Source organism: Centropristis striata, chromosome 15 (assembly GCF_030273125.1).
Source record: "Centropristis striata isolate RG_2023a ecotype Rhode Island chromosome 15, C.striata_1.0, whole genome shotgun sequence".
Classification (NCBI taxonomy): Eukaryota; Metazoa; Chordata; class Actinopteri; order Perciformes; family Serranidae; genus Centropristis; species Centropristis striata.
The window spans coordinates 35,941,987-35,967,848 of NC_081531.1; the positions used below are offsets into that span (position 1 = coordinate 35,941,987).

Consider the following 25,862-nt stretch of genomic DNA (forward strand, 5'->3'; position numbering starts at 1 on the left):
TACCTCCGGACAGCATAAGTAGGGCAAGCTTCATTTTAATGTCGTTCTTGTTGCACATTGGCTCCGCTTAATTAAATTGTACGACTACAAACTGTAAAATGTACATGTCAGATGGCCTTTACATGAGCCTGACTGTACCCAACGCTTTAAGCTGCAGTTAGACTTTTAACATTCAATTTGAAAGGTCTAAACAGTGTAGTTCACATGTTAATAAATGCACCAAGCGGTACACATTGACTAAAATGCTTGAGGACAGATGAGCTCAACCACACACACTTTAACAACCATCACAGCTCAGAATGCAGGTCAACTTCTACATGTCATCAGTGCTAATATCTAGGGGCGTAATGAAAATAATGGGATCACTCCAATTTAAAAATAGCTTTTATTGCAGCCAAGCCGCTCTGATCACACAGAGGAAAACGATCCATGCTCAGCATTTTCAGCCGGATGGAGGAAAAGCAGAAGGACGATTAGATCTTGGACTGTGATTTTTCAAAAACATGAGAAAAAAAAACTTTGGTGGGAAATTGGAAGATGTTCCTGGATAGAAAAAAAAAACAAACAAAGAAAACAAAACCGTTGCAGCAAATACAAATCTGTGACATCACATGATTTACAGGATTCCTCTTGTTTTTTTAAGTATGATCAGTTGTGGTTTGAAGTGGCAATGGCTGCCAAAGTTCAGTCTTCACGTGAAGCGTTCCTCCTCCAACGAGTGCCAGCCTCCTCCTCTTCTCCTCCTCCTCCTCCTCCTCCTTCTCCTCCTCCTTAATCATCGTGGATGTTGAACAGTTTGGCCACTTCATTCAGATCTGCGTGTTCTTCTCCATCCTTGATAATCTACAAATGTAAAATGTTTTTTTAATTATGTAATTTCATTCTTGTTTTTCTTACAAAAAAATAGAACATGGGGTGTTCATCATACCTTTACATACAGTACAGGCCAAAAGTTTGCACACACCTTCTTATTCAATGCGTTTTCTTTATTTTCATGACTATTTACATTGTAGATTCTCACTGAAGGCATCAAAACTATGAATGAACACATATGGAATTATGTACTTAACAAAAAAGTGTGTAATAACTGAAAACATGTCTTGTATTTTAGATTCCTCAAAGTAACCACCCTTTGCTTACTAGAATATAAGACATGTTTTCAGTTATTTCACACTTTTTTGTTAAGTACATAATTCCACACGTGTTCATTAATAGTTTTGATGAATCTACAATGTAAATAGTCATGAAAATAAAGGAAAAACATTGAATGAGAAGGTGTGTCCAAACTTTTGGCCTGTACTGTATATACTACTAGAGTAATGAAAGAGAAAAATGAAAGCTACTAGACTTTGGGAAAAGATTTAAACAAAAGAAGGGCGTTGTGGGGAACTTTCAATTGAGATTGAATTTAGAAATAGATTCTTCTTTTGATAGAAACACAGTTTAAGCTGGAGCCAGATGGTTTTCTTTACTTGTTTTGCAACATATAACTTACTGTTGTAAACGTTCACTTATATTCACAGGAACACACAATTATATGTACTTAATAACTTGAAAAATTAAGCAAGTCACCTAACTATTGTAAGTCATTTTGGACAAAAGCGTCAGCTAAATGACATGTAATGTAATGTAACTGACATAAATAACAAATTTAATTATAGCCACATCAATTTCAAAATACTCTGGATGCTGCTAACTGTTTATGAATTGTCTTAGGTGTTTATTGCATGCTTTTGCATGTTACTTTAGCTAAAGATTATTGTTTTAATGTTTGTCAGTTTTAGTTTTACTAATTGTTTTTGGACTGATGATTACCCATTCTGAAACAGTTATTCCCAAGTGAAGGATTTATTTTACTAAGTGCCGTACCTTCCTTGCGATGGGCATCCTGTTGAAGACGTTCCACAGGATGATGCCCACCACCACTTTATCCCTCAGGTAGAAGATGACTCCTTTCCCGTACTCGTCCTGCTGCTGCAGAGAAGGAGCAGGCGTTGAGGAGGCCACGGGGCTGGCAGCCGTGGCCTCCGTTTCACTTTCTGAGCGGATCCCAGTTCCTGGAACACATCGGACGGGTTACACTAAAACTCTCTGTTTATTTTTACTTGATAGAATTTAGATTTCACATTTTGGGGAGATCAGTTTCATGGAGGAATTATCAGGTTCTTTATTACAGAAGGGTAGGTCAGAATCTGGGTGGATTGATTATTGTAGTTTTATATATTTGGGCATCTGACGGTGAAAGAGAGCGAGTGAGATTACGTCGTTCCTGCATGACGAGTCTAAAGTCTGGTTACACTTTAATCCTCCACACAGACTGGAGCGTCTGCTGCATGTCTTCACCTCTGTTCTCTGTCACCATCAAATAAACGCATGAAAAGAGAGAGAAGGAGGGAGGGAGGGAGTGTATGTGCTTGGATGTGTTTGTTACTGAGAGTTAAACTACTAGGTTTGATCATTCTTGTTTTAAAAAGTTTCAGGGCTACTTAAATTTCACAATTTTTTTGCGTTTTTGTATTCCTCTAGAAAGTGACTTGAATTTGACTTTGTTTTTTTGATTGATTGAGGATTTATTTGAACACAAAATAAAAGATGAACATTTAAAAACAAACGAACAACAATAAATACAAGACAACAACACAAAATGAAACAACAAGACTCAACACTTATTTGTGTTCAAAAGGAGTGGGAAGAAGCCAAAGCTTATTAAATCCTTCTCCCTATGTTAATTTACTATATTCAGTTAACACATAGTAATAGTAATGTAGTTTATAAACTCATTATTACCATTATTAACACACATAACTTGTTATTAACTTACAAACACAAGTACACATACACTCATGTAGTCATAATGAGACAACAATGAACAAACAAACAAACAACAACACACAAAAAAAGAAAAAATAGTAACACATTTAAAAAATAAAACGTCAACAAGAACCACCTACTGTCATTTTACACACCTGTTTACGTCCCTATATTGTTTATTATTTTGTTGTTTGATTGCTAGTAAGTAATATATGGTTCATTACTGATGACGTATGAACTGATAACCCCCTGCTGAGTTTGTCTGTGCATTAGTGTTCCAGAAAAAAACACCAGAAGATTTGATGAATACCTGACTCTTCTGTAGCAGCTTTGGGCGTGTCCTTGGCGGTGGCTTTGGCGAACACGCCGACTGTCGGCAGGCTGCTGTCAACGATCCCGATGGCCTCGTAGCCAACATCAGGACCCAGGTCACTCCTGTCACAAACCAAACACAGTAGATTAAAACTCATTATTTCCCTGCATGTTTCCCAAAACTCTCAGAGAAAGACACCTTCTCTCTCTGATGGTTTATTGTAGCTGTGCATAAGAAAAGATCCTGTCAAAGCTACATATTCCTGCTGTTTTTAGGAATGTTCACTATAGCGTTAGCATGTTTAGCTGTGAGCTAGCTCAGCCACTGCCATACTGAGAGATGTGCAGGCAACTGATATGCTTTAAAGTTCGTGCACAGCCACTTTAAAAACGCACTTTATTTCAAACAAATGTTTATGGAATTAAGCCAATACAGGTTGACACTGCAGCTAGACATATTGTCATTTTGTGCAAATAAATGCTACATTTTCCAAGCAAATCATCTTAATCATCGTGGATGTTGAACAGTTTGGCCACTTCATTCAGATCTGTGTGTTCTTCTCCATCCTTGATAATCTACAAATGTAAAATGCTTTTTTAATTATGTAATCTTATTCTTATTTTTCTTACAAAAAATAGAACATGGGGTGTTCATCATACCTTTACATATATACTACTAGACTAATGAAAAAGAAAAATGAAAGCTACTAGACTTTGGGAAAAGATTTAAACAAAAGAGAGATGTGCAAGCAACTGATATGCTCTAAAGTTCGTGCACAGCCACTTTAAAAATGCACTTTATTTCAAATAAAATGTTTATGGAACTAAGCCAATACAGGCTGACACTGCAGCTAGACATACTGTCATTTTGTGCAAATAAATGCTACATTTTCCAAGCAAAAGCTAAATCTCAGCTATAGTTTCGCTGAACTTTAGCAACTTCTTAATTCTAAAACTTTACTGTCAAAACAGCTTCTGTGTAGCTCACACTGCTCCTCTTCCACACACACACACACACACACAGTATATATTTACACCAAATAAACAGGCCTGAGAGGGATCTTATTAAAAATGTAACTGTAATCGTTACTGACAACTCCCCACCACTGCCACAGCGAAATGACCTTAACAAATTACATGCTGTGGTCATTCTGCACACAGAGGCTGCACACAATGTGCAATACACCAGCATTCACAGAAATATGAACATATCATTTGCTGGTGCATAATAAGTCCCACCACGGTTTAACTCATGTTGTCAGCAGTATGTTGCATTTCATCAGCTGCTGAAAACAGCGTTTATCTGTGTGGCGCGACCCACATTCCACATTGTAGTTGAATTTTTGGCAACTATATCTAGCAGAGTGCCCGCGTCATCATATCAGTGATGTTTTTAACTGAGTGGGTAAATTTATGATGTGCTTGAAAAATGTCTAGCTGAGTAATGCAGCCCTCTGCTGGAAACTCTAATGTCCTCTAAAGGCAGTTTAAATATTTTAGAACTTAATGGTATTCAGGACTTCAAAGCAATCATGCATGTACATCTGACTACTAAAAGGATTAAATCTGAGTCATTTGTGGAATTGTACATGCTGCCCCAGTGCCCACTTATTTAAATATATTCAATGGATGTGGACCCATGCAATCAAAAATTCAGACTCAAATATTTTCCTTCATTTCCACTTTGAGCTGGTTTCATGGCTTGCAGCTACAGCTCTCATTTGCAAAATGGTTTTTAGATTTGTGACCCTTGAAAAGCTTGAGTGAACATCACTAGTAGGCAGATACCCACCAGAACATGGACTGGTGCCAGTAGGGCTTGTTGGCTCCCGTCATGTTCTCTCCTGCTAGTCTTCCACTGACTACGGCGTGGTCGTGATGCTCCACCCGTCTGCGGCCCAGTCTGATGTCGTAGAAACATGCAGCGTCTCCAGCCTGAGTCCACACAAAAGGGGTTGGTATGTTTTATCTGTCAGTACAAGGAAAACTAAACTATGGATGCCACTGTCCACCACCAGGCTGTTTTTATGACATAGGCTAGTGTCTTCATTTACCTCAGCTATTCTCAACCTTGGGGTTGGGACCCCAATTGGGGTCGCGAGATGATTTCTGGGGGTCGCCAAATAATTTTGGAAGTCAGCTCTGTCTCCACTGTGTTAAAGTGTTCATGTGTTAATGTGTTTTAGTTTTTTTGGTCACTTAATGTCTTTTTTTGGTCATTTTGTGTTTTTTTGGTGTGTTTTTTTGATTGTTTTATGGTCAATTTGTGTCTTTTTTTAGTCATTTTGTGTCTTTTTTTAGTCATTTTGTATCATTTTTGGTGATTTTGTTTCTTTTTGGGGTAATTTTGTGTCTTTTTTTAGTCATTTTGTGTCTTTTTTGGTGATTTTGTTTCTTTTTTGGGTGATCTGAACTGTGCATGTGAGATTGTGTTCAGTGAGCGGGGGTCGTCGACAACATGCATGTTAAATTGGGGGTCGCGACTCAAAAAGGTTGAGAACTACTGATTTACCTGACAGCAGCTGAAGGCATCAGAAGCTACTGAATATTGAGGACATTGTTTTTCTTCCCCTTATATATTTTTAATTCATTGATACCATTTTGTAAAAATCTGTTTTCACTTTCATATTAATGAGGGCTTTTTTGCAAATTCTTTTTTTTTAAAAAGTCCAAATTATATCAACTATGATTTCATGTGTAAAAGCAACAAAAGAGTGAAACATCCAAGGGGTTTGAATACTTCTGCAGGCCACTGTAATGTCCGGAAGGAGATGATATAATTGGATTTTTCTCCTTTAGAGTCCGTCACAGGCTCAAGATATCTGAATGATTACATACATGCTTGCTTCATGATGATAACATACAGTTTAAAGGCAAAAAAACACACACAGTTTTTCCTCATGCATTATTTTCACCGAGTGCATGTGAATATTTCTGCATACTGGGGTGACTAAACAGCCTATGAGTTGCATAAATTGGAGATCACTGGGAAGCTGAGACTCAGTCAGCTTATTTTATTTGTATCGTGAAGTTAATCTCTTTTTTTTTTTAATACTTTATTGCAAGGCTTCTTACTTTCACAAACATAATGAGTCATTTCGTTTTCTTTACAATATTGTACCTTGCATTTTTTTTTTTCCCTTCCCCTTTTTTTTCAAGGTATATATTCACAAAGTAAATAACAAAAACATGGGGTAAACAGACAAACAAGGCTAACTGGTATTCCCCAAATGAGGATCTCTAAGAAAAGAAATAAACAACAAACTAATGACAAAACAAAAAAAAGGGGTAATAATATAATGAAAAAATAAGCGATGGTGCATGTATGCGTTTTCATGAATCTGTGTGTGTGTGTGTGTGTGTGTGTATGTATGCATGTGATGCAAAGTGTTAAAAAAAATTAAGTTAATCTCTGAAGTAAAATTTTATTGCAGTGAACTTGAGCTCAGTGCATACAACGACCTGCTGTGACCTTTAGGATAACACACAGAAATATCCCCTTAAAAAAAAAATCACCTGCCCACAACCCCAAATCCTCCATAAAAAGGGGCAGAATGCTAAGAGGTTTAACTTACCACCCAGATATTGGATCTAGCTTGCAGCTCTGCATTGACCCGAAAGCCCCCGAAGTCAGAGTCCACCTCCAGACCTGCTGACTTAGCGAGGTCCACGTTGGGCTCCAGACCAACAGCTGCAACAATGTGGTCAGTTTTCACCTACAAGGTCAAGCAGAAGGTAATCAGTAACCGATTAATCATTTCCTGAATGGAACTAAACTTGTGAAAAAGCCTCGACCTACCAGTCTGCCGTCCTTCAGCTGGATTTCTAACTTGTCATCTTTGCAGACCACAGATTTCACCAAAGCTTCAGAGATGATTTTCACACCCTCTAGGAAACCAAAATGGATAATATTTAATACAGGAAGAAATTAGGAGATTTAAGTGATGATACCGTATTTTCCGGACTATAAGTCGCAGTTTTTTTCATAGTTTGGCCGGGGGTGCGACTTATACTCTGGAGCGACTTATGTGTGAAATTATTAACACATTATTACCGGTATATCATTTCACATGTTATTTTCACACTAAACCGCCAGAGGGCGCTCTAGGCCGAGTATGAGGATGAGTCTGACGTAAGCGACGTAGAAGAAGAAGTGCCGCATCTTCTACCTCCGGAGTTAGCGGAGTTGTTTAAAAGTGACACCGAGGATGAAGATTTCATTGGATTTTAGTTATTTGGAGTGACACGGATGGTTTGGTAAACTTCTTAGCATGTTATTTATGCTATAGTTATCTGAATAACTCTTAATATGTTATGTTAACATACCAGGCACGTTCTCAGTTGTGTCATGTAACGTAAGCATACCGTACAATTATTCAGCCTGTTGTTGCCTCTATTCTATTTTTATTCTAAATTGCCTTTCAAGATGACATGTCTGTTCTTGGTGTTGGATTTTATCAAATAAATTTCCCCCAAAAATGCGACTTATACTCCAGTGCGACTTATATATGTTTTTTCCTTCTTTATTATGCATTTTATGGCTGGTGCGACTTGTACTCCGGAGCGACTTATAGTCCGGAAAATACGGTAATTAGATGTGAAAGTTCAGACATGCGACTGTATAAATCAGATATTAACCGCTTTTGACTTTGTTTGTTGTCCAGTTGCTCAGATACTCAGGCAACACTTTTCCCATGTTGCCCTTTTCAGGGAACATCTGGATGACCTCCAGGCCGCTCTCAGTTGCTGACAAAAAGAAGAAAAAAAAAGAGAGAATGAGTGCCAACAATAGAGTGATAAATGAATTGTGTTAAGCATCAGAAGAAATGTTTGTTTACATCTCCTGCCGAGGGCGCAGGCCAGCTCGCTGCCCAGGAAGCCGCCACCAACGATTGCGATAGAGCTGATGTTTCTTGACACCTTATCCAAAGATTTGAAGTCCTCGATCTGTGGAGGAGAACACACTGTTTAGAAACTTTTCTTGGGTAGAAATATGTCACACAGTTACTCTAAACTAATTAAACAGCCTTTTGGGGAGCTTATTTTGAAAGAAACTGAAGAGAACATGTCCAGAGTAGGGCTGGGCGATATGGCCCTAAAAGAATATCAAGATATTTCAGGCTATTTTTGTGATAACGATATTCTTGACGATATTAGGAAATACTTGACAAGATATAGAAAATAAGATTTTTTTTTTTGTCTGTATAAATAAATAAAAATCTAAAAATTTAGTTTGAAGTGCAAATCTCAACAGTTGCCAAATACAAAAGAATTTACTCTTGACTCTTGAGTATTAGCAAATAATAAAAATACCCATTTAGGGGTTCCGGGGGCATATTTTAATGACATTTTGTAAAGGAGAATAAAGGTTCTCGTACGTTTTATTTAAGGCATCTTATTTTGACAGTCTTCTTGTAAATTATGTGGTGGATTCTCTTAAAACACTGTGCTTTTATTTTGAAAGCTGCATGTGTTTAGCGAGAGGGAGTAAGTATCCTTTTGTGATTAAAACAACTTTAACCACTACATCAAGAAGTAGGAACGTTGCCAATATCATTATATGCATTTCTTTAACCATAAAAAAAAATATACTGATATTATCGTGAACGATACGATATGGCACAGCCCTAGTCCAGGGTAGTTCCACTTCAGGCTAGGTTATGGTATAAAAGACTCATTAAAAACTTAACAGAAACAAGAAATAAATGGATCAAAATATCACTGAAACATGGTTAAATATGATCACATTCTGAAATGTTGCTCCTATAAACTTGACTTTACCCAAAACAAACCTGAGCATGTTAGCTACGAAGGCTAATAATCTGGGTCATTACTCATACTGCACCTTTTTTTTTTCTTTAAATAAAAAGACTTTTTATTTTGTTCAGGTACCACCACATAAAACAGTTCTATTTTAGTTCAAAAAGCATCTGGAAAAAAACCTTAGAAAGTTTATTCGTGCCAAAAAGACAAATTTGGGGTTTTAAGTAGGGAGCAGTGACGACATTAAACAAAAGTGGTAATTTTGGAAATGAATCGTGGCATTCAAGATAAAGTCTGGACAAAATCTTGTGACTTTCAAGGGAGGATATCAAGCTCAATCTCAAAATGTGGCTCTCAATAAATAATAATAAATACCACCTGTTGTCCAAAAGTAAATACAAAGGATTTATACAGAATTAGTGACTAAATTACTTTTAATTCAGACAGACAGTCTTTTTTTGGTGTTCTACATTCAACATCCACACATTTTAACACATTTCACTTCTCCATAAGGTTTAACACAACTAGATCTAAAAACCTATCTTTTTTATACATCATTTGGTTGAACTGCGTGTGTGCATGTGTGGTTGTGGGTGCACATGTAAGTAAATGTGTATGTGGTGAATATGGCATAGCTTGTCTACCTGCACTCTTCAATTAATTTGTAATTGTTTTTTTCTAATTTTGTTTGTTTGTTTTCTGTTGTCTTGTTTTGTTTTTTAACTGTACTGATGTATATCCATTGTGAAGCACACTGAGTCTGCCTTATGCATGAAATACGCTCTATAAATAAAGTTGGATTGAATTGAATTAAGGAAATTTGGGAGAAAATGAACAGCCTGAAAGTCCAAAACTGAAACAAAGCAAACAAACGCCCTCTGGTGGTGAAACACTGACCTTGCGGAACAGCGTGGTCTTGGCCATCACCTCCTCTCCGGCTCTTTCAATCACCTGCAGATTTCTTGGCACGCCACCTGCAGCCCACAGTTCAATAAGCTTCCACCAGGTGAAAAACACACGTGCTAATAAAATGCATTTTAAAGAATCGGCTTACCTGTCGCAATCAAACACTTGTCGTATGAAATCTCAGTATCATCGTCCAGTTTCACTTTGTTGCCTCTCACGTCCATGTGCACCACCTGAAAATGGTTTCAATCATACATTCGTTACATTTGATACTGCCTATACCAGCTATTCTTTTGGGTCATTTTGTGTCTTTTTTTAGTCATTTTGTGTCTTTATGTGGTCATTTTGTTTCTTATTTTTGGTCATTTTGTGTCTTTTTTTTGGTCATTTTGTGTCTTTTTTGGTCATTTTATGTCTTTTTTGGTCATTTTGTGTCTTTTTTTGGTCATTTTGTGTCTTCTTCGGTCATTTGTGTCTTTTTTTGGTCATTTTGTGTCTTTTTTTGGTCATTTATGTCTTTTTTTGGTCATCTTGTGTCTTTTTTTGGTCAATTTGTGTCTTTTTTGGTCAATTTGTGTCTTTTTTTGTGTCATTTTGGAAGTCAGCTCTGTCTCCACTGTGTTAAAGTGTTCATGTGTTAATGTGTTTTAGTCTTTTTGGTCACTTAATGTCTTTTTTTGGTGTCATTTTGTGTGTTTTTTGTCATTTTGTGTGTTTTTTTGTGTCATTTTGTGTCTTTTTTGGGTCATTTGGAGTCATTTGGAGTCTTGTTTGGTCATTTTGTGTCTTTTCTGGTCATCTTGTATCTTTTTTTGGTCATTTTGTGGTCATTTTGAGTCTTTTTTGGTCATTTTGTTTCCTTTTTTTGGTCATTTTGTTTCTTTTTTTTGGATGATCTGAACTGTGCGTGTGAGATTCTGTTCAGTGAGCGGGGGTCGCGGACAACATGCATGTTAAATTGGGGGTCGTGACTCAAAAAGTTTGAGAACTACTGGCCTATACGACTGCCGTGTGCAGTATGTAATCATTAGTGTCTGACTCAAAGGAAACCAACCTTTTTGCCAGTTAGAACAGCCACTCCACCATTGTCTGCACTCGCCAGCTCTTCTGCTTTGATGTAGAATGATGGTGGCTGGAAGTAGATACTGGCAAGTAAACACAAAAGGTATTAGAATCTTTGAGTTTTTCTTATTATTTAAAACTATATTTTTTGCTATTAATCAGGCAGCAAGTCACAAATAAACCAGCCAAAAGTAGTAAAATATAAATTTCAGTTGTTAATATTACAATCAAATTGCAGAAACATGTCTAACAGCTTTCTCCTGGGGACAGAAAAGTATGTAATTCTGTTTGACAACAGCGATTTGTTGTGAAAACTGTAAAAAGGGGAAGTTTAGTCCTGAACATTGAGTTCCACCTGAATAAAAAAAGAAAGCAAATATATATATCTTCTATAAATATATATATAAAGCAAATATGTCACAAGACATCAAAGTGTGACTGAACTTAAACACACCTCCTTTCCTTTCCATTCCACTGTTTGAAACGCAGCGTTTCCGTCACACTGGGGTCATCGGAGAACCACAGCTCCTTAGAAAGAGGAGGTCTCATGTATGGAGGGTCTGGCTCATCAGTCACAATCAATACCTGCAGAAACAAATGAAAAGGAACAGGCAGATATGAGGAAAACACACAAATGCAAAAGGAGAAACTCAAGTCAAACAAGAGGGAGGGAGGGAGGTAGGGAGGGAGGTAGGTGGGTAGGTAGGTAGGTAGATAGGTAGATAGGTAGACTTTATTTATCCCAAGCTGGGAAATTCCAGTGTAGCAGCAGCATTACACACAGAGACAATAACAACACAATTAAATAAAAAGAACAACCTAGGTATACTTCAAGCAATAAAATATAAAAATCCAATAAAATACAATAAAAAATAAAGTGTCTAAAGAAGGAGTATGTATTAAGGAGTAGAATAGAATTCAGTGCAGAATAAATATGAATATACAGTATAAAAATGTTGGTGCTATGAAACAAATAATGTGATGAACTGACCCTGGCTCCGGGGTCTCTGGCTCGAATAGAGCGGGCAGCAGCAAAAGAGGCGGTGCCTCCACCAATCAGGAGGTAGGGGGCGTGGGGCGGGGCCAGGAGAGAGGCGGGGGCAACGTCTCCTGGAGTTAGCATGAGAGAGCAACAGCAAGCATGAAAGAAAGAGAGAGAAAGAGAGAGAAAGAGAAAGAGAGAGAGAGAAAGAGAGAGAAAGGCAAAAAGCAAAAGCCAGAGAGAGAGACAGTCAGTGAATGAGCTCAGATGATCATCAACAACCATCATTTACACAATTACACCTGAAGGAAATATCTGGGAAAAGGAGGAGGATGTGAGTGAGATTAACCTTTATCATTACAAGAACCAAAACAATGTGGAAAAGACATGGAGAAAAGCTGAAATGGGAAAAATGTTAAAAATATCAAAAAGGTGTTGAAATTAACATTATCAAAATGGGAAAAGTATCGGTGACCGGCTCCAACCAGGCTGGACTCTGGTCTTACCACTCTCTGTCCCAGCTTGGGGCTGAGGCTGGGTTGGTTCTGCTGCAGGGCTTTCTGCTGCTGCTGCTGCTGGAGGTTCTGTTAGTGGAACCGGAGCATCAACGGGTTAAGACACAATAAACCCCCAGACGCTGTAAATGCACATCACTGGTTCCATGCACAGGTCTGACAGAGTGCTTACCACTCTCCTCTACAGGGGCAGGGGGCTCTGTGAGCTCAGCTGGGGCCGGCTCAGAGGGGGCTGCTGGTTCTGATAGTATAGTGGCAAAGTTACAAAAGATCCATCTGATGTGCACCAAGGTTATTATAGTTAACGAAAACTAACGAAATAACGAAAACTAGAATTGAAAAAACATTTTCGTTAACTGAAATAAAAATAAAAACTAGAGTTTTTAAAAAAACGATAACTAACTGAAAGTGTATTGTGTGGTTACAAAACTAACTAAAACTAACTAAAATTATAGTGAAAATGTCCTTAGTTTTCCTTTTTGTCAACTTTTTTCATTCATAATTCAGTGTTTCTATTTGAACATGCAACACATGGTGAATATGTTTACTGAGACTGGGATGTTTACACTAGAACCAAAATACAAAACACCCAGAACTGTAAGAGTTAATAACCTTATTGGGGCTGAGATGATAAACCAAAGGAAAAAAAGGAAAAATGTATTATGACCACTTTGAATCTCGCACCAAACACATAGCCCATTACAAAAAAACTAAAACTAACACTAAAACTAATAAAAACTAAACTAAAACTAAGCATTTTCAAAAAACTAAAAACTAAACTAAAACTAGAAAACTCACTCTTAAAACTACCTAAAACTAACTGAATTTGAAAACAAAAATTCACAACGAAATTAAAACTAAAACTAATGAAAAATCCAAAACTATTATAACCTTGATGTGCACTACTAATAATATCTGAATTGCATGTTTAACTGAGCTGCAGTATCCTTCCCTCTCAGGTCTTACCCTCCTCTAGAACAGCTACAGCAGGTAGCTCTGCTGCCTCTTCTGGGGGAGCTTCTACCACTGGCTCATCTGCTGTCAGGACAATCCACAATATAGGTTAAGATTCAATTCTTTGGAATTAGTGACGGGGAAGATGATCAGGATCCATGCATTTCTTCAGCTTTACCCTTGGAACATTTTGTAGAGCATGCACACTAAAAAAAACAAGTGGCAGCTGCTTAATTTTTGGTTAATTTCTGCAGAGACCTGTTTTCTGTTTTAAGCTTCCCTGTTAAAATTAGAAACTTCTGTGAAGACAGTTTGCATCTGACACACAGGACTAAGAAAAGGTTTATAGGTAAGAAATTAAATCCACTTCAAAACCGCAGCTTCTAATTATAATTCTGAACAATACTGTTAAAATAACGGTTTAAAAACAAACAAATAAAAAACTTCTGTCCCAGGAAAAAAAATCCCAAAGTTTGACACATTCACAGATAATATCAGACAGGAGAGGTTGCATTTTAAAACACAATTATAACAAAGCACACCTGAAATAATTATATTAGTTTAACCCATTGAAGCCTGGAAAGCGGATACGTCGTTTTGTAGTATTTGTATAAGCTCTCAAATACTTTTTTAATTTCATTTCTATCTGCTACAGAGGCTGAAAAATCTATTATTTAGTAGAAGCGTTGACACTTCTGTTGAATTTCCAGAAAAACTTCAGGTTTTAGGGTCTTATTTTAAAGGTTTTACAGGCGTTTTAGGCGTCAATGGGTTAAAAGAAAACTGAACCAACTGTGTCAAACAATATATATTAACAGTTCAGAAAGGAGGTGAGTTAGTGAGAGATCAATGTAACTGAAGCAGAAACTTTTTTTATGTGATCAATATTAACTTTTATCATTAACAGAACCCAAACAATGTGACAAATATGTGACCAGGCAGGGAGAAAAGCTGTAATCATATAAAAAAAAGGATAAAAATATAAAAGGAGAAAATGTGTTTGGAATTAATATTAACATAGGGAGGAAAAGTATGGGTGTCTGCCCTCTTCCCCCGCTCCAACCAGGCTGGACTCTGGTCTTACCACTCTCTGTCCCAGCTTGGGGCTGAGGCTGGGTTGGTTCTGCTGCAGGGCTTTCTGCTGCTGCTGCTGCTGGAGGTTCTGTTAGTGGAACCGGAGCATCAACGGGTTAAGACACAATAAACCCCCAGACGCTGTAAATGCACATCACTGGTTCCATGCACAGGTCTGACAGAGTGCTTACCACTCTCCTCAACAGGGGAAGGGGGCTCTGTGAGCTCAGCTGGGGCCGGCTCAGAGGGGGCTGCTGGTTCTGATAGTATAGTGGCAAAGTTACAAAAGATCCATCTGATGTGCACTACTAATAATAATATCTCAGGCTCCGTTTACACGAGGACGGTCTGAACAGAAGACGCAAAAGTGGCGTCACGTCTTCACTTTTTATTCCTCGTTTAGACCAGCTATTCTCAACCTTGGGGTCGGGACCCCAATTGGGGTCGCGAGATGATTTCTGGGGGTCGCCAAATCATTTTGGAAGTCAGCTCTGTCTCCACTGTGTTAAAGTGTTCATGTGTTAATGTGTTTTAGTCTTTTTGGTCACTTAATGTCTTTTTTTGGGTTATTTTGTGTGTTTTTTGGTCATTTTGTTTCCTTTTTTTGGTCATTTTGTGACTTTTTTGGTAATTTTGTGTATTTTTTTAGTCATTTTGTGTCTGTTTTGGTAATTTTGTGTATTTTTGGGGGTAATTTTGTGTCTTTTTTATCATTTTGTGGTCAATTTGTGTCTTTTTTGGTAATTTTGTGTCTTTTTTTTTGTCATTTTGTGTCTCTTTTTTGTCATTTTATGTCTTTTTTTGGTCATTTTGTGGTCAATTTGTGTCTTTTTTTGAAATTTTGTGTATTTTTTGGGGTAATTTTGTTTCTTTTTTTAGTCATTTTGTGTCTGTTTTGGTAATTTTATGTCTTTTTTTTTGTCATTTTGTGGTCAATTTGTGTCTTTTTTGGTCATTTTGTTTCCTTTTTTAGGTCATTTTTTCTTTTTTGGGTGATCTGAACTGTGCGTGTGAGATTCTGTTCAGTGAGCGGGGGTCGCGGACAACATGCATGTTAAATTGGGGGTCGCGACTCAAAAGGGTTGAGAACTACTGGTTTAGACGAGCATTTTCAGGAGGAAATCTGCTGCATACGGTGACGCAAAAGTGTGTGAAATTGTATTGTATGCAGCCAGGCAGCATCACTTAAAGCCATAAGAGCATCTTTGGGCATGCAGAAGTTTTCACGCCACACATTTTCATCAGCTACTCCTTCCACAAAGTTCTCCTCCATCACTAGATCTCCCAGGTCTCGTTCACAGCCGTCTGGCTCCTCCCACCAATCGCTGCATCCAGAATGTGATGGAGGTAATTCCAGATCCTTCTCTGTTCACTAATACTATCTGTACATATCCTGGACATTTGGTGGAAAGACTCCTGTAAGTTTATTAGAGCTGCCAGAGCAGCTTGAAGGTCCCACCATGGAAATAATCCCACGTTTCTTTATTTCCTGTCCTGGAGCATGTATGTGACGTAAACACATACGTGACGTGAGCAGATCAGATCAGAGTTTTGTGTCTTGTCAGTGTAGACGACACGCTACGGAGGAGAGGATTACACTTTTACACTTTGGAAGGTGGTTTCAGATTTTTGCGTCTTTAAGCCCCAAAAACGGCACTTCCGATAAAATGTTTTGTCGTTTTTACCTGCAAGCGTCCTCGTGTAAACGGGGCCTATATTGCATGTTTAACTGAGCTGCAGTATCCTTCCTCTCAGGTCTTACCCTCCTCTAGAACAGCTACAGCAGGTAGCTCTGCTGCCTCTTCTGGGGGAGCTTCTACCACTGGCTCATCTGCTGTCAGGACAATCCACAATATAGGTTAAGATTCAATTCTTTGGAATTAGTGACGGGGAAGATGATCAGGATCCATGCATTTCTTCAGCTTTACCCTTGGAACATTCTGTAGAGCATGCACTCAGTGGAAGCTGCCTCATTTGTGGTTATCTTCTAATGCTGGAAGACTTATTTTGCAAAAAACGTACAAGCAATTCTCTAGTAAAGGCAAAATTTATTGCAATATTTGCATGATTCTTTGTATAATGAATGAGTTTTACATTTCTGTCGATTAAATCAACGAATCAATTAGTCACCAGAATCATGTGAATGCTAGTCGACAGAGAATTTCTTTGTCCAGCCAAAGAAAAAACTTTAGAGGTTAGAAATATAATCCACTCCAATGGGCAGCTTCCAATTACAAACTATACTATCACATTAACAGTACAAGTTCTATCCCAGGACAATATTTCCCAAGATTTGACACATTAACAGAACAAAATTAGACAGGAGAGGTTCCAAATTATATCACAAATATAACAAAGCACACCATGAGCCAAGATATTTGTTGAAAATACAGACAACTCCAACGACCGTGTCCCACAAAAACTGAAATATTTACAGTACGGAACAGAACAGAGGTGAGTGTGTGAATGTTTGAAGATGTACTAAAACTGTAAAAAGGGTTAATGCACAAGTTAGAGGACACAACATGAATGAAAACCAACAGAACACACTGACACATGAGACATGCATCACTAAATAAAGAAGGTGAATGAACAATGAGACACATGCAACATAAAGGAAACATCACAGTCCATGCAGTAACGTTATGTAAAACATCCATACGGTCTGGTGTATAAAACATGTAACAAAATTGTATTTTTAACATTTATGAGCAGGTTATGAACAAGTGAAGAGACAGGTGAGTTTTACAACCTGCTTATTCTTTTTGCACCTGAACAGATGATGTCACTATCGCTGACACTTCAGTTTCTTTAACTCTCTGAACCCCAACAAGTCATTTCTGAGCGTTTTTGTCACTTTTTACATTTTAATTTCACTGTAATATATACAATATATAAGCCCTGCAGCTCTGTGGAATCTGCATAATCATGGCTAGAAGTGGAACAAGTAAAAATTTATTTTGTGCAGAATAACAGTTATGAAATAAGTTGGATTTCTCCGATAAATTATTTTTTAAAATTTGGAGTGCCCACAAGTGTCATGTTATACTGGAAAAATAAAAATGGGTCTAAACATGCTATACGTATTGGACTATTTGCATGTTTTCAGCCTCTCCTGTCCTCTCCTCTCTGCTCTGTGTAAGCAGATTTTCAGTCAGTATTTGTCACTTGAATCAACCAGGGCTTCAGTGTCTCTGAAGAGCAGAATTTAATGTTTTTAACAGGATCTTACAAGAGGATAACATACTGTTTATTTTTAAATGAGACGTGTTGAATAAAGTGATTTTGACAGAAACAATTTTAAGCTTCATTCTGGTTACTTTTTCTTACAGAAACTTTTGTAACCGATGATGTGTTCAAGGACTGACGGAAAGTTCAAATTGTGACGATAATAGCCACTTTTTACAGGAAGCCTTTCTGTCTATGATAAATATATATTTTTGGTGATCTTTTAAAGAAAACAGTGTTCAGAGTTTTAAAGTAAAGTGCAATAGAACATATGATTTCAGATCTTCCCCCCCATTTGTTTTCGGTTCAAACACTGTTTACACAGGAGGACACAGGATCTTCTGCATGCATGTATGGAGAGAGAAAAGTATGTAAACAACCTGGGGGCGGTTCAGTGGTTTCTGTGGTGGCGGTGACTTCATCAGGGGGCGGAGGGCTCGGCTCTGCTGGTGACGGTGCTGCTTCAGGTTCTGGTTCTGCTGCTGCTTCAGGTTCTGGTGACGGAGCTGCCTCTGGTTCTGGCTCTGGGACAGCTGAGAGAGAAACGAAAATAATTTGTAAGAGCCATTTTGCTTTGATTGTTTATTTGTTTGTTTGTTTGTGCCTCCCACCACCGGGTGGAGAAGAGCGCTCATTATGGATTCTGAGGTCATGAGTTAATATAAGTCATATGTTGAGAAGCTCCCCGTAGACTAAATGATTTCAAGGGCCCTGTGAATTTATTTATTTACTTATTTATTTTATTGTTTTTTTGCTTTTACTTCTCTGTTCACCTCTGTCGGTTTTGTATAGCTGATTTGCATCATTTGTGAAGTTTTACCATTATTGCTTTTCTTTGTGTGTCTGTTTATTTTTCTTATTGTCATTAACGCTAATATATTTGGGACATTCTAATCATGTTTATTTTTATTATTATTATTTCTTATTGATTTTATGGTGTGCACACAATACATTTGAGTTTCTGGACGTGTTTGAGTTCATGGATGTTATTGTGCTGTATGTATTATAAAACCCAATAAAAATATTCACATATGAGTTAATATAAGTATGACTGATTGTGGAGATGCCGGAGAGACACACAGTTTTTTGACCGCAGAAATGTGATGTATACATTGGAAACATAAGTTTATTTGTTTAAGAAATAAGTATATATTTGTTTGGAAACATTATAATAAACTGAGTTAATGGATATACGGAAACAGGACATTTCATTTGTGCGCGTAAATTACTATAAACGGGATCTCATCATAATAGTGGCATCTTTTTTGAGTAGCAATCGGGTCACTACATAATTATTAAAACATTAATTACAGTGTGTTTTATAGTCCAACAAGAAAGAGGAAGCTACACTGTGTACCAAATAACAGTTAACTATAATTAAAAACAAAAAAACCTTTCGGCCAAATGAGAAAAATGGGAAATAAGAAACAGGCACTGTTGTTAAAATGTTTGTAGCTTATGCACAAGCTCTTTGTTCATATTAAGGAGTATCATTGTTTTACAACCTATTAACTGATTAACAGAGTTGGAGTTTGATCTGGGGCGGCTGGGTAAAGTGTGTAGAGCGGTCGCCCACTGACTGATTGATAGATAGATAGATATACTTTATTTATCCCAAGCTGGGAAATTACAGTGTAGCAGCAGCATTACACACAGAGACAATGACAACACAATTAAATAAAAAAGAACAACCTAGGCATACTTCAAGCAATAAAATATAAAAATACAATAAAAATAAAGTGTCTAAAGAAGGAGTATGTATTAAGGAGCAGAATAGAATTCCAGTGCAGAATAAATATGAATATACAGTATAAAAATGGAGGTTGGTGGTTCCATGGCAGGCTACATGTCGAAGGATCTTTGGGCAAGATACTGAAACCAAACTGGCTCCAGAAGCTGCGTTCATCGGTGTGAGAATGAATTTTTGATGGTGGCAGGATAGCCTCTGCCACCAGTATGAATGTGAGTGTGAATGGGTGAATGAGTCAGTCTGTAGTGTAAAGCCATCTACTAGAAAAGCGCTAATTTAAGTGCAGGTCCATTCACCATTACCATCTATCAATGTTTACATAAATATCCATTAGGGCTGGGCGATATATCGATATGAAAAATATATCGATATATTTTTAGATGTGATATGGAATTGGACCACATCGCATATATCGATATCATTACATTTTTTTTCTTTCTTTACATATAAATGCTGCCCTTACTAGGGTTTGTCATATTTAGTTCTTTTGTAATGTTCGTTTTTTTTTTCCTCATATAAGTATGTTTATTTCAGAAAAAGATTGGCCTATTTTATTTCATAGGCTATTTTTATTTAAAATATTTTTTATTTAAATATGCACTTTATGGAGCTTTGATTTTAAAAAAAGGTACTCCTGCTATACAGTATTTATGTTCACTTAAATAAATAAATAAATAATAAATATGACATGTCATATTTGGCTTCGACTTTGACTGAACATTTGCTCTCACTTTGCGCTAAAAATATTGGGATATATATCGTATATCGATATTCAGGCTAAAATATATCGGGATATGACTTTTGAGCCCTAATATCTTTTAAAAAATGAGAAATAAATCACTCACCCTCTGTCTCGGTGGCTTCCACAACTAAAACAAAGCAAAGCAAGTATTAATAACAACTAGAAAATGTTTCAGAGTCAAATATTGTGGCTTTGATACAACAGTTATTGCAAAAAAAGTTGGGACATTATAAACATAAAAGGAGAATGCAACAAATTGAAAATGACATTATACATTTAGAAAACAACAAGTTTCCAAGTTTGAACATTATATCACATTATTCACAGCATCCAGGTTTTTTTTGGAATTGGGGTTGGAGACATACATTGTTTGGTAGAACTATGTAAACAGTTATTAATCACTGAAACCTGTAGCTCACCTGGAGGCTCAGACGGCTCAGGTGTGGCAGGTGTTTCTGCTTCTTGTGCGGCTTGTTTATGAGGTCTGGATGCAATTTCATCTAAACGTTCCTGATATCTTACTTTGTCTCCCTTTACAGTTCGGTATGCCTGAGAAAACAGAAAAAATGTCAGTCATGAATTCTTTTTTACAACAGATTGATTATGATTATCTATGAATGCACTGTATGTTATGACCATAGGTTATATATATATATATATATATATATATATATATATATGTTATATATTTTATACAGTCTATGCCAGCTATTCTCAACCTTGGGGTCGGGACCCCAATTGGGGTCGCGAGATGATTTCTGGGGGTCGCCAAATCATTTTGGAAGTCAGCTCTGTCTCCACTGTGTTAAAGTGTTCATGTGTTAATGTGTTTTAGTCTTTTTTTGGTCATTTTGTGTCTTTTTTTTATCATTTTCTGGTCAATTTGTGTCTTTTTTGGTAATTTTGTTTCCTTTTTTTGGTCATTTTGTGTCTTTTTTTAGTCATTTTTTGGTCATTTTGAGTCTTTTTTGGTCATTTTGTTTCTTTTTTTGGTCATTTTGTGGTCATTTTGAGTCTTTTTTGGTCATTTGTTTACTTTTTTTGGTCATTTTGTTTCTTTTTTGGGTGATCTGAACTGTGCGTGTGAGATTGTGTTCAGTGAGCGGGGGTAGGGGACAACATGCATGTTAAATTGGGGGTCGCGACTCAAAAAAGGTTGAGAACTACTGGTCTATGTTATGACGGACTATAATAACTTACATATACTCCACCAGCTAAGCAGGCTGCTCCCACCAGGAGGACATACACCTGGTTCTCCTTCCCACCTCCTGCAGGCCCGCTGGACATGGGAGCCGCAGGTACAAGTGTTGATGTTCTGCCATTGTTTAATACTGAAAACAATTCAACAAATGACAAACATTTAGATTGCATTCACTGTTTTTTTTATGTTTTTGTCGATGAAAAAAAAAGCATTTTCCCATTATTTTGGAACCTTATTATTACAACACATGTACAAAAAGTTGGAAAAGCTACGGTCGGGCAGATAATGAACAAACAACCGCCACAAGCTTAAGTGGTGTTAAAAATAACACAGAACCTGAACCTTATAATGGGAGATTTAAAAAAAACAACAACCCTAGATCGACAAAAAATCATTATCTCATACACTCAACTTGGTCTTAGAAATTACATATTTTGATAAATATATTCCTGTACAATGGAGCATGGTAAAACACTAAAACTGGCACATTTGCCGTGATTGGGATGCGTTCCAATCTTTGTTTTTGTTTCAGGCATATCAGGTTGCAACTATCTGACAGACAATGACACTTAAACAAATGATATATTCATTATTCAGTCAATAAAATCTCACTTTGCTGCGTGGCTGCTCCTGCTGGCAGCAGTTAACAAAACAAAAACAGAGCCGTGACCGCCTGTCTGGCTAAAAACCCTTAAAGTATGAAGGTCGCTGCTACATTTACAGCCTGGTGAAAATGTTTAAAATGCAGACAAGTGATTATTGGAGAAGAATGTGCAACTATAATCTTCAATTTGTAAAACCTATTTGTGTAAATGCTGCTGGTTGTGTGGATGCTGATAACAGAAACACTACCAGATCTTCAATGTAAGCACATTATGCTGATTTACAAGATATTATTACATCACTATGTGTCAGCATGAGCTTAAACTTTCCCAAAATTAAGGGACTGACACACTTTGGTGCCATGTATGCTCAGGAATCTGTGTGCTTGTTAACTGGGTTAATTATAGAAAGCACTCAGACGATTTGAGTCAAGTTCAGAGGCATGACTTTCATGAACTACTTTCCTCTAATAACTACTTCCCTTCTTCATCATTGTATGTTCAACCAACCAATACCGTCTTTCAGGGTCACAGGTGGCTGAAAACCATCATGATCCACATCAAAGTTTACATATTTAACTTTCTGAACCCCAACAACAAGCCAGGATGGGTTTTTTATTTTGTAAGATTGCCAAAAATACAGTTTATCATATAAATAAACTGTAAAAACAGGCATTATTGTCAAAATTTCTGACAGTCCTTGAAAGTTTATGTTAGGAAATGTAACCAAAACAAATCTTAAACTTGTGATATTTCTTTCTAAATCACTTCATTTTACATGTCTCATTTAAAACGATGCCATAAATAAACCGTTTGGAATAACTAGATCCTGTTAAAAACAATAAATTCTGCTCCTCAGTGACACTGTGAAGCCATGATTGATTGATTCTGCTGAGATTAATGGTCACATGACAAATATTCACTGATAATCAGACACAACTGGAGGCTGTTTACACAGAGCTGAGAGGAGAGGACAGGACAGGGGATGTTGCAAGTTGAGGTTGCAAAAATGCAAATAGTTCAATATGTATAGCATGTGGTGACCCAGTTGTATTTTCCCACAACACTCACTATGATTTATGTCATTGTAACTGTGCTATTCTTCTCATTGAAGTGCAGGACATATTTTAGATATATTGTATAAGGCCACAGTGAGTACAAAGTTTGTTTGTTTTTAACCCTATAAAGCCTGAACCATGAAATAATTGCCAGAAAATTCAATTTTTGGAAAAACTGAGTGCTTATTAACCTGCTGACGAATTTTAAGAAATAAATAAATTGCATATATGAATTCTAATTTGTATCATATTTGATACATCAGGTCTTTTTGTGCATTTTGTTGCTCACAGTTTGTTTTTCTCGAACTAACAAAAACATATAAACCCTAACATTTTTAACTTATTAAGACTTTGACTTTTCCTTTTTCCTCAACCATGCAAAATACATATTTTTTCCATATAACACAACATCATACATCTGCAGATTTGAAGTTTTTTAATGCAGCAATGATCCATTCGTGGAACCTGCATATCATTTTTGCTACATCTGGTATTTTTGTGCAATTTGTTGCTCAGTTTGTTTATCTTCAACACATGTATACATCAGGTTTTTGATGATGTAGAGGTCTCAAAAATTACTGTATCTAATATGATACACTTGGCTTTATAGGGTTAAAGCAAGGGCTTGTGCTTCAGAGGGCTAACTAAGGTGAACCCACCTGTGATAATCAGCAAATAAAAAACGTGTGACAATGAGAGTGACACTAGTTTAAAGCGACAGCTACAACCAGTTTAGTGCAATATAGTTGAAGCTAACCTAGCTTAGTTACCTAAATGTCATTCATTTCTGCATGTTTGCTAATTAGCTCAGTTAACATTAGCTTTGTAACAGCAACACGAAGGTCAAAATACTTTATAACTATGCTACCAACTGACAAACTGTCTGTCTGGTTAAACAAACTACCGACATGAGTAGTTTTAGTTGTAATGCTACTAGCTAAGTGTGTTTAAACTGCTAACGAGGAGACACCAAGTTACTGTCACCTTTTAGTGACGTAACTCACCTGTTCTTCTCACGTTCTGCCGGCACACAGTTGAGGAGGTTCTAGCAAGAGGTGCAAGCTTCTTCCACACTGTTCTACATTTCAGCATCGTGGCTCTGCTCCGCGGGAACTGGTCCCAGTTTGACTAGCCGACTGGTCGGACGGGAACTCTAAGCTAGTTATCGTTAATTTAGTCCGACCGCCAGCACGCACTGACAACTAGCAGCAGCGCGAGACACGCCAAGGCCACAGACAGGTCACACGTTCGAAAGGAATTATGGGTAACCGCTAAGACTCTTTGTGAAGGGAAGATTGGTCCCCGCGAGGAAACTACGGGTGAATAACGGCTGCGGAAGAAAAATGGCGTCGCCGGACTTGCAGCGACATGGCATGTATCTTTTTATCGTCACCCTGTTAAAATAATCGCCTAATTCTTTTTTTCTAATTTCGCAGGAAACACAAAAAACTTCACCAAAAGTGTAACATATGACATTTATTGATAATTTTACTCAAAAAGGATGTAACAAAGGATGGCTATTCTGCCCTACAAAGCAAAAAGGCAGTAACTGCATTTTTGGTCAAAAATGAGTTATTATCATTTTCATGATATTCAAGGCATCCTTTGTTATGTGACAAAACATTTTATCTCAAATGTGTGTCGTTTTGGAGAAAAATGGTAGTGGTTTGTGCAGACGGCTGGATTACAAGATAACTTTAAAGTCATTTTTCTCAGTTCTGCACGTACTGCCTTTTTGCTTTGTAGGGCAGTATTGGCATAGTAATAACACTGTGTGTAAATTATGTAACTTAAGATAAATAAATGACTAGGCAATTTTTTGAACATGCCTTTGTGACTTAAGCAAGATATGGTAACACTTTATTTTGAAGGTGTCTATAAGGAACAATTATTAAGCATAATAAATAATTAACTGAAAACTGAAGACTTTTGCGGAGAATAACACCGTTATAACGGCATAAAAAATGAAATTATTATATATAACACCTTACCAAGTGCCCGCAAATATGAATATAGGAAAAAAATGGCGCTCATATTGAACTATGTTTGTGAACAACTCAAAAACGTCTTTTGTGTAGAATAACAGTCATAATAACATACATCATACAAAATGAAAAAAGCAAGTTGAATTTCTCTCTCACTTTGTCACACAAGCCTGTCAGAAACATGACATGAGCATTAATGTTACTTCAAAGTGTCATTAATGTTCATGACACATCCCAATGTCATGTTTATGACACGCTCATGTCACTCTTATGTAGACACCTTAGAGTAAAGTTACCAATATTAGTGTCAACAATAAAACACTGATAAACTAAACAATCTTCCTCTAGCTCTTCTTTGCTGGTGGCCGGAATTATGAGGAGATGATTTAGACAAAAAACAACAACAATTTTGACAAAAAATGACTTGATTTTAACGATTATTTTAACAGTGTGACGTTATGTTTGAGCTAGGACGTATTTCTAACCCTTTAGTGAACAGCTTCATAGTAAACGTTTGGGTAGTTCCAGCTTTAAGCCCTGCTATAGTTGATGTTACGCCGAGTCGCAGGTGTCTGGAGCTCTTTACGTCAAGAGTCTTTGGTAACGGCCGTAAACTTTGTTCTTCTTCGTGGCATTTCCTACAGATTACATTCAGTCAGCAGCGTGCTGCTGCCCCCTACAGTTAAACAAATACAGCTACACTAGTAATAGTGATATAAGCTTATTTATACAGTCTATGGATATAAGCAAGTAGTATTAGTAGTAATAATAATAATAATAATAATAATAATAATAATAATAATATAAGCAAAGTTTATTTAACATACAGATACTTAGCTCATAAGTTTTCCAGGTCGTTGTTTTTTTGATAATTGTTAATGTAAAATGCATCACACAATAATAATAATAATAATAAT

At 37.0% G+C, this 25,862-nt stretch overlaps 1 protein-coding gene across 2 annotated transcripts; it reads right to left on the reverse strand.

Moving 5' to 3' along the window:
• Positions 1–366: 366 nt before the first annotated feature.
• On the reverse strand, positions 367–24,226 carry aifm1 (apoptosis inducing factor mitochondrion associated 1). Of its 2 annotated transcripts, XM_059351491.1 has the most exons (24): positions 23,965–24,226; positions 21,300–21,430; positions 20,519–20,648; positions 20,203–20,226; positions 17,988–18,140; positions 16,142–16,213; positions 14,571–14,639; positions 14,390–14,467; positions 13,318–13,389; positions 12,524–12,592; positions 12,343–12,420; positions 11,846–11,964; positions 11,309–11,439; positions 10,847–10,937; positions 9,941–10,025; positions 9,784–9,860; positions 7,962–8,070; positions 7,762–7,869; positions 6,923–7,011; positions 6,699–6,839; positions 4,916–5,058; positions 3,122–3,246; positions 1,870–2,057; positions 367–843 (listed from the first exon to the last, which is right to left on the reverse strand). In XM_059351491.1, exons 1-24 carry the CDS (start codon positions 24,050–24,052, stop codon positions 772–774), a joined length of 2,442 nt encoding a protein of 813 aa, XP_059207474.1. In that variant the 5' UTR covers positions 24,053–24,226; the 3' UTR covers positions 367–771. The 2 variants fall into 2 exon arrangements, with proteins under 2 accessions (XP_059207474.1, XP_059207473.1); XM_059351490.1 differs by lacking the exons at positions 12,343–12,420; positions 12,524–12,592; positions 13,318–13,389; ... (1 more) ...; positions 14,571–14,639; positions 16,142–16,213 and having other exon boundaries at positions 23,965–24,224.
• Between the last annotated feature and the right edge of the window lie 1,636 nt (positions 24,227–25,862).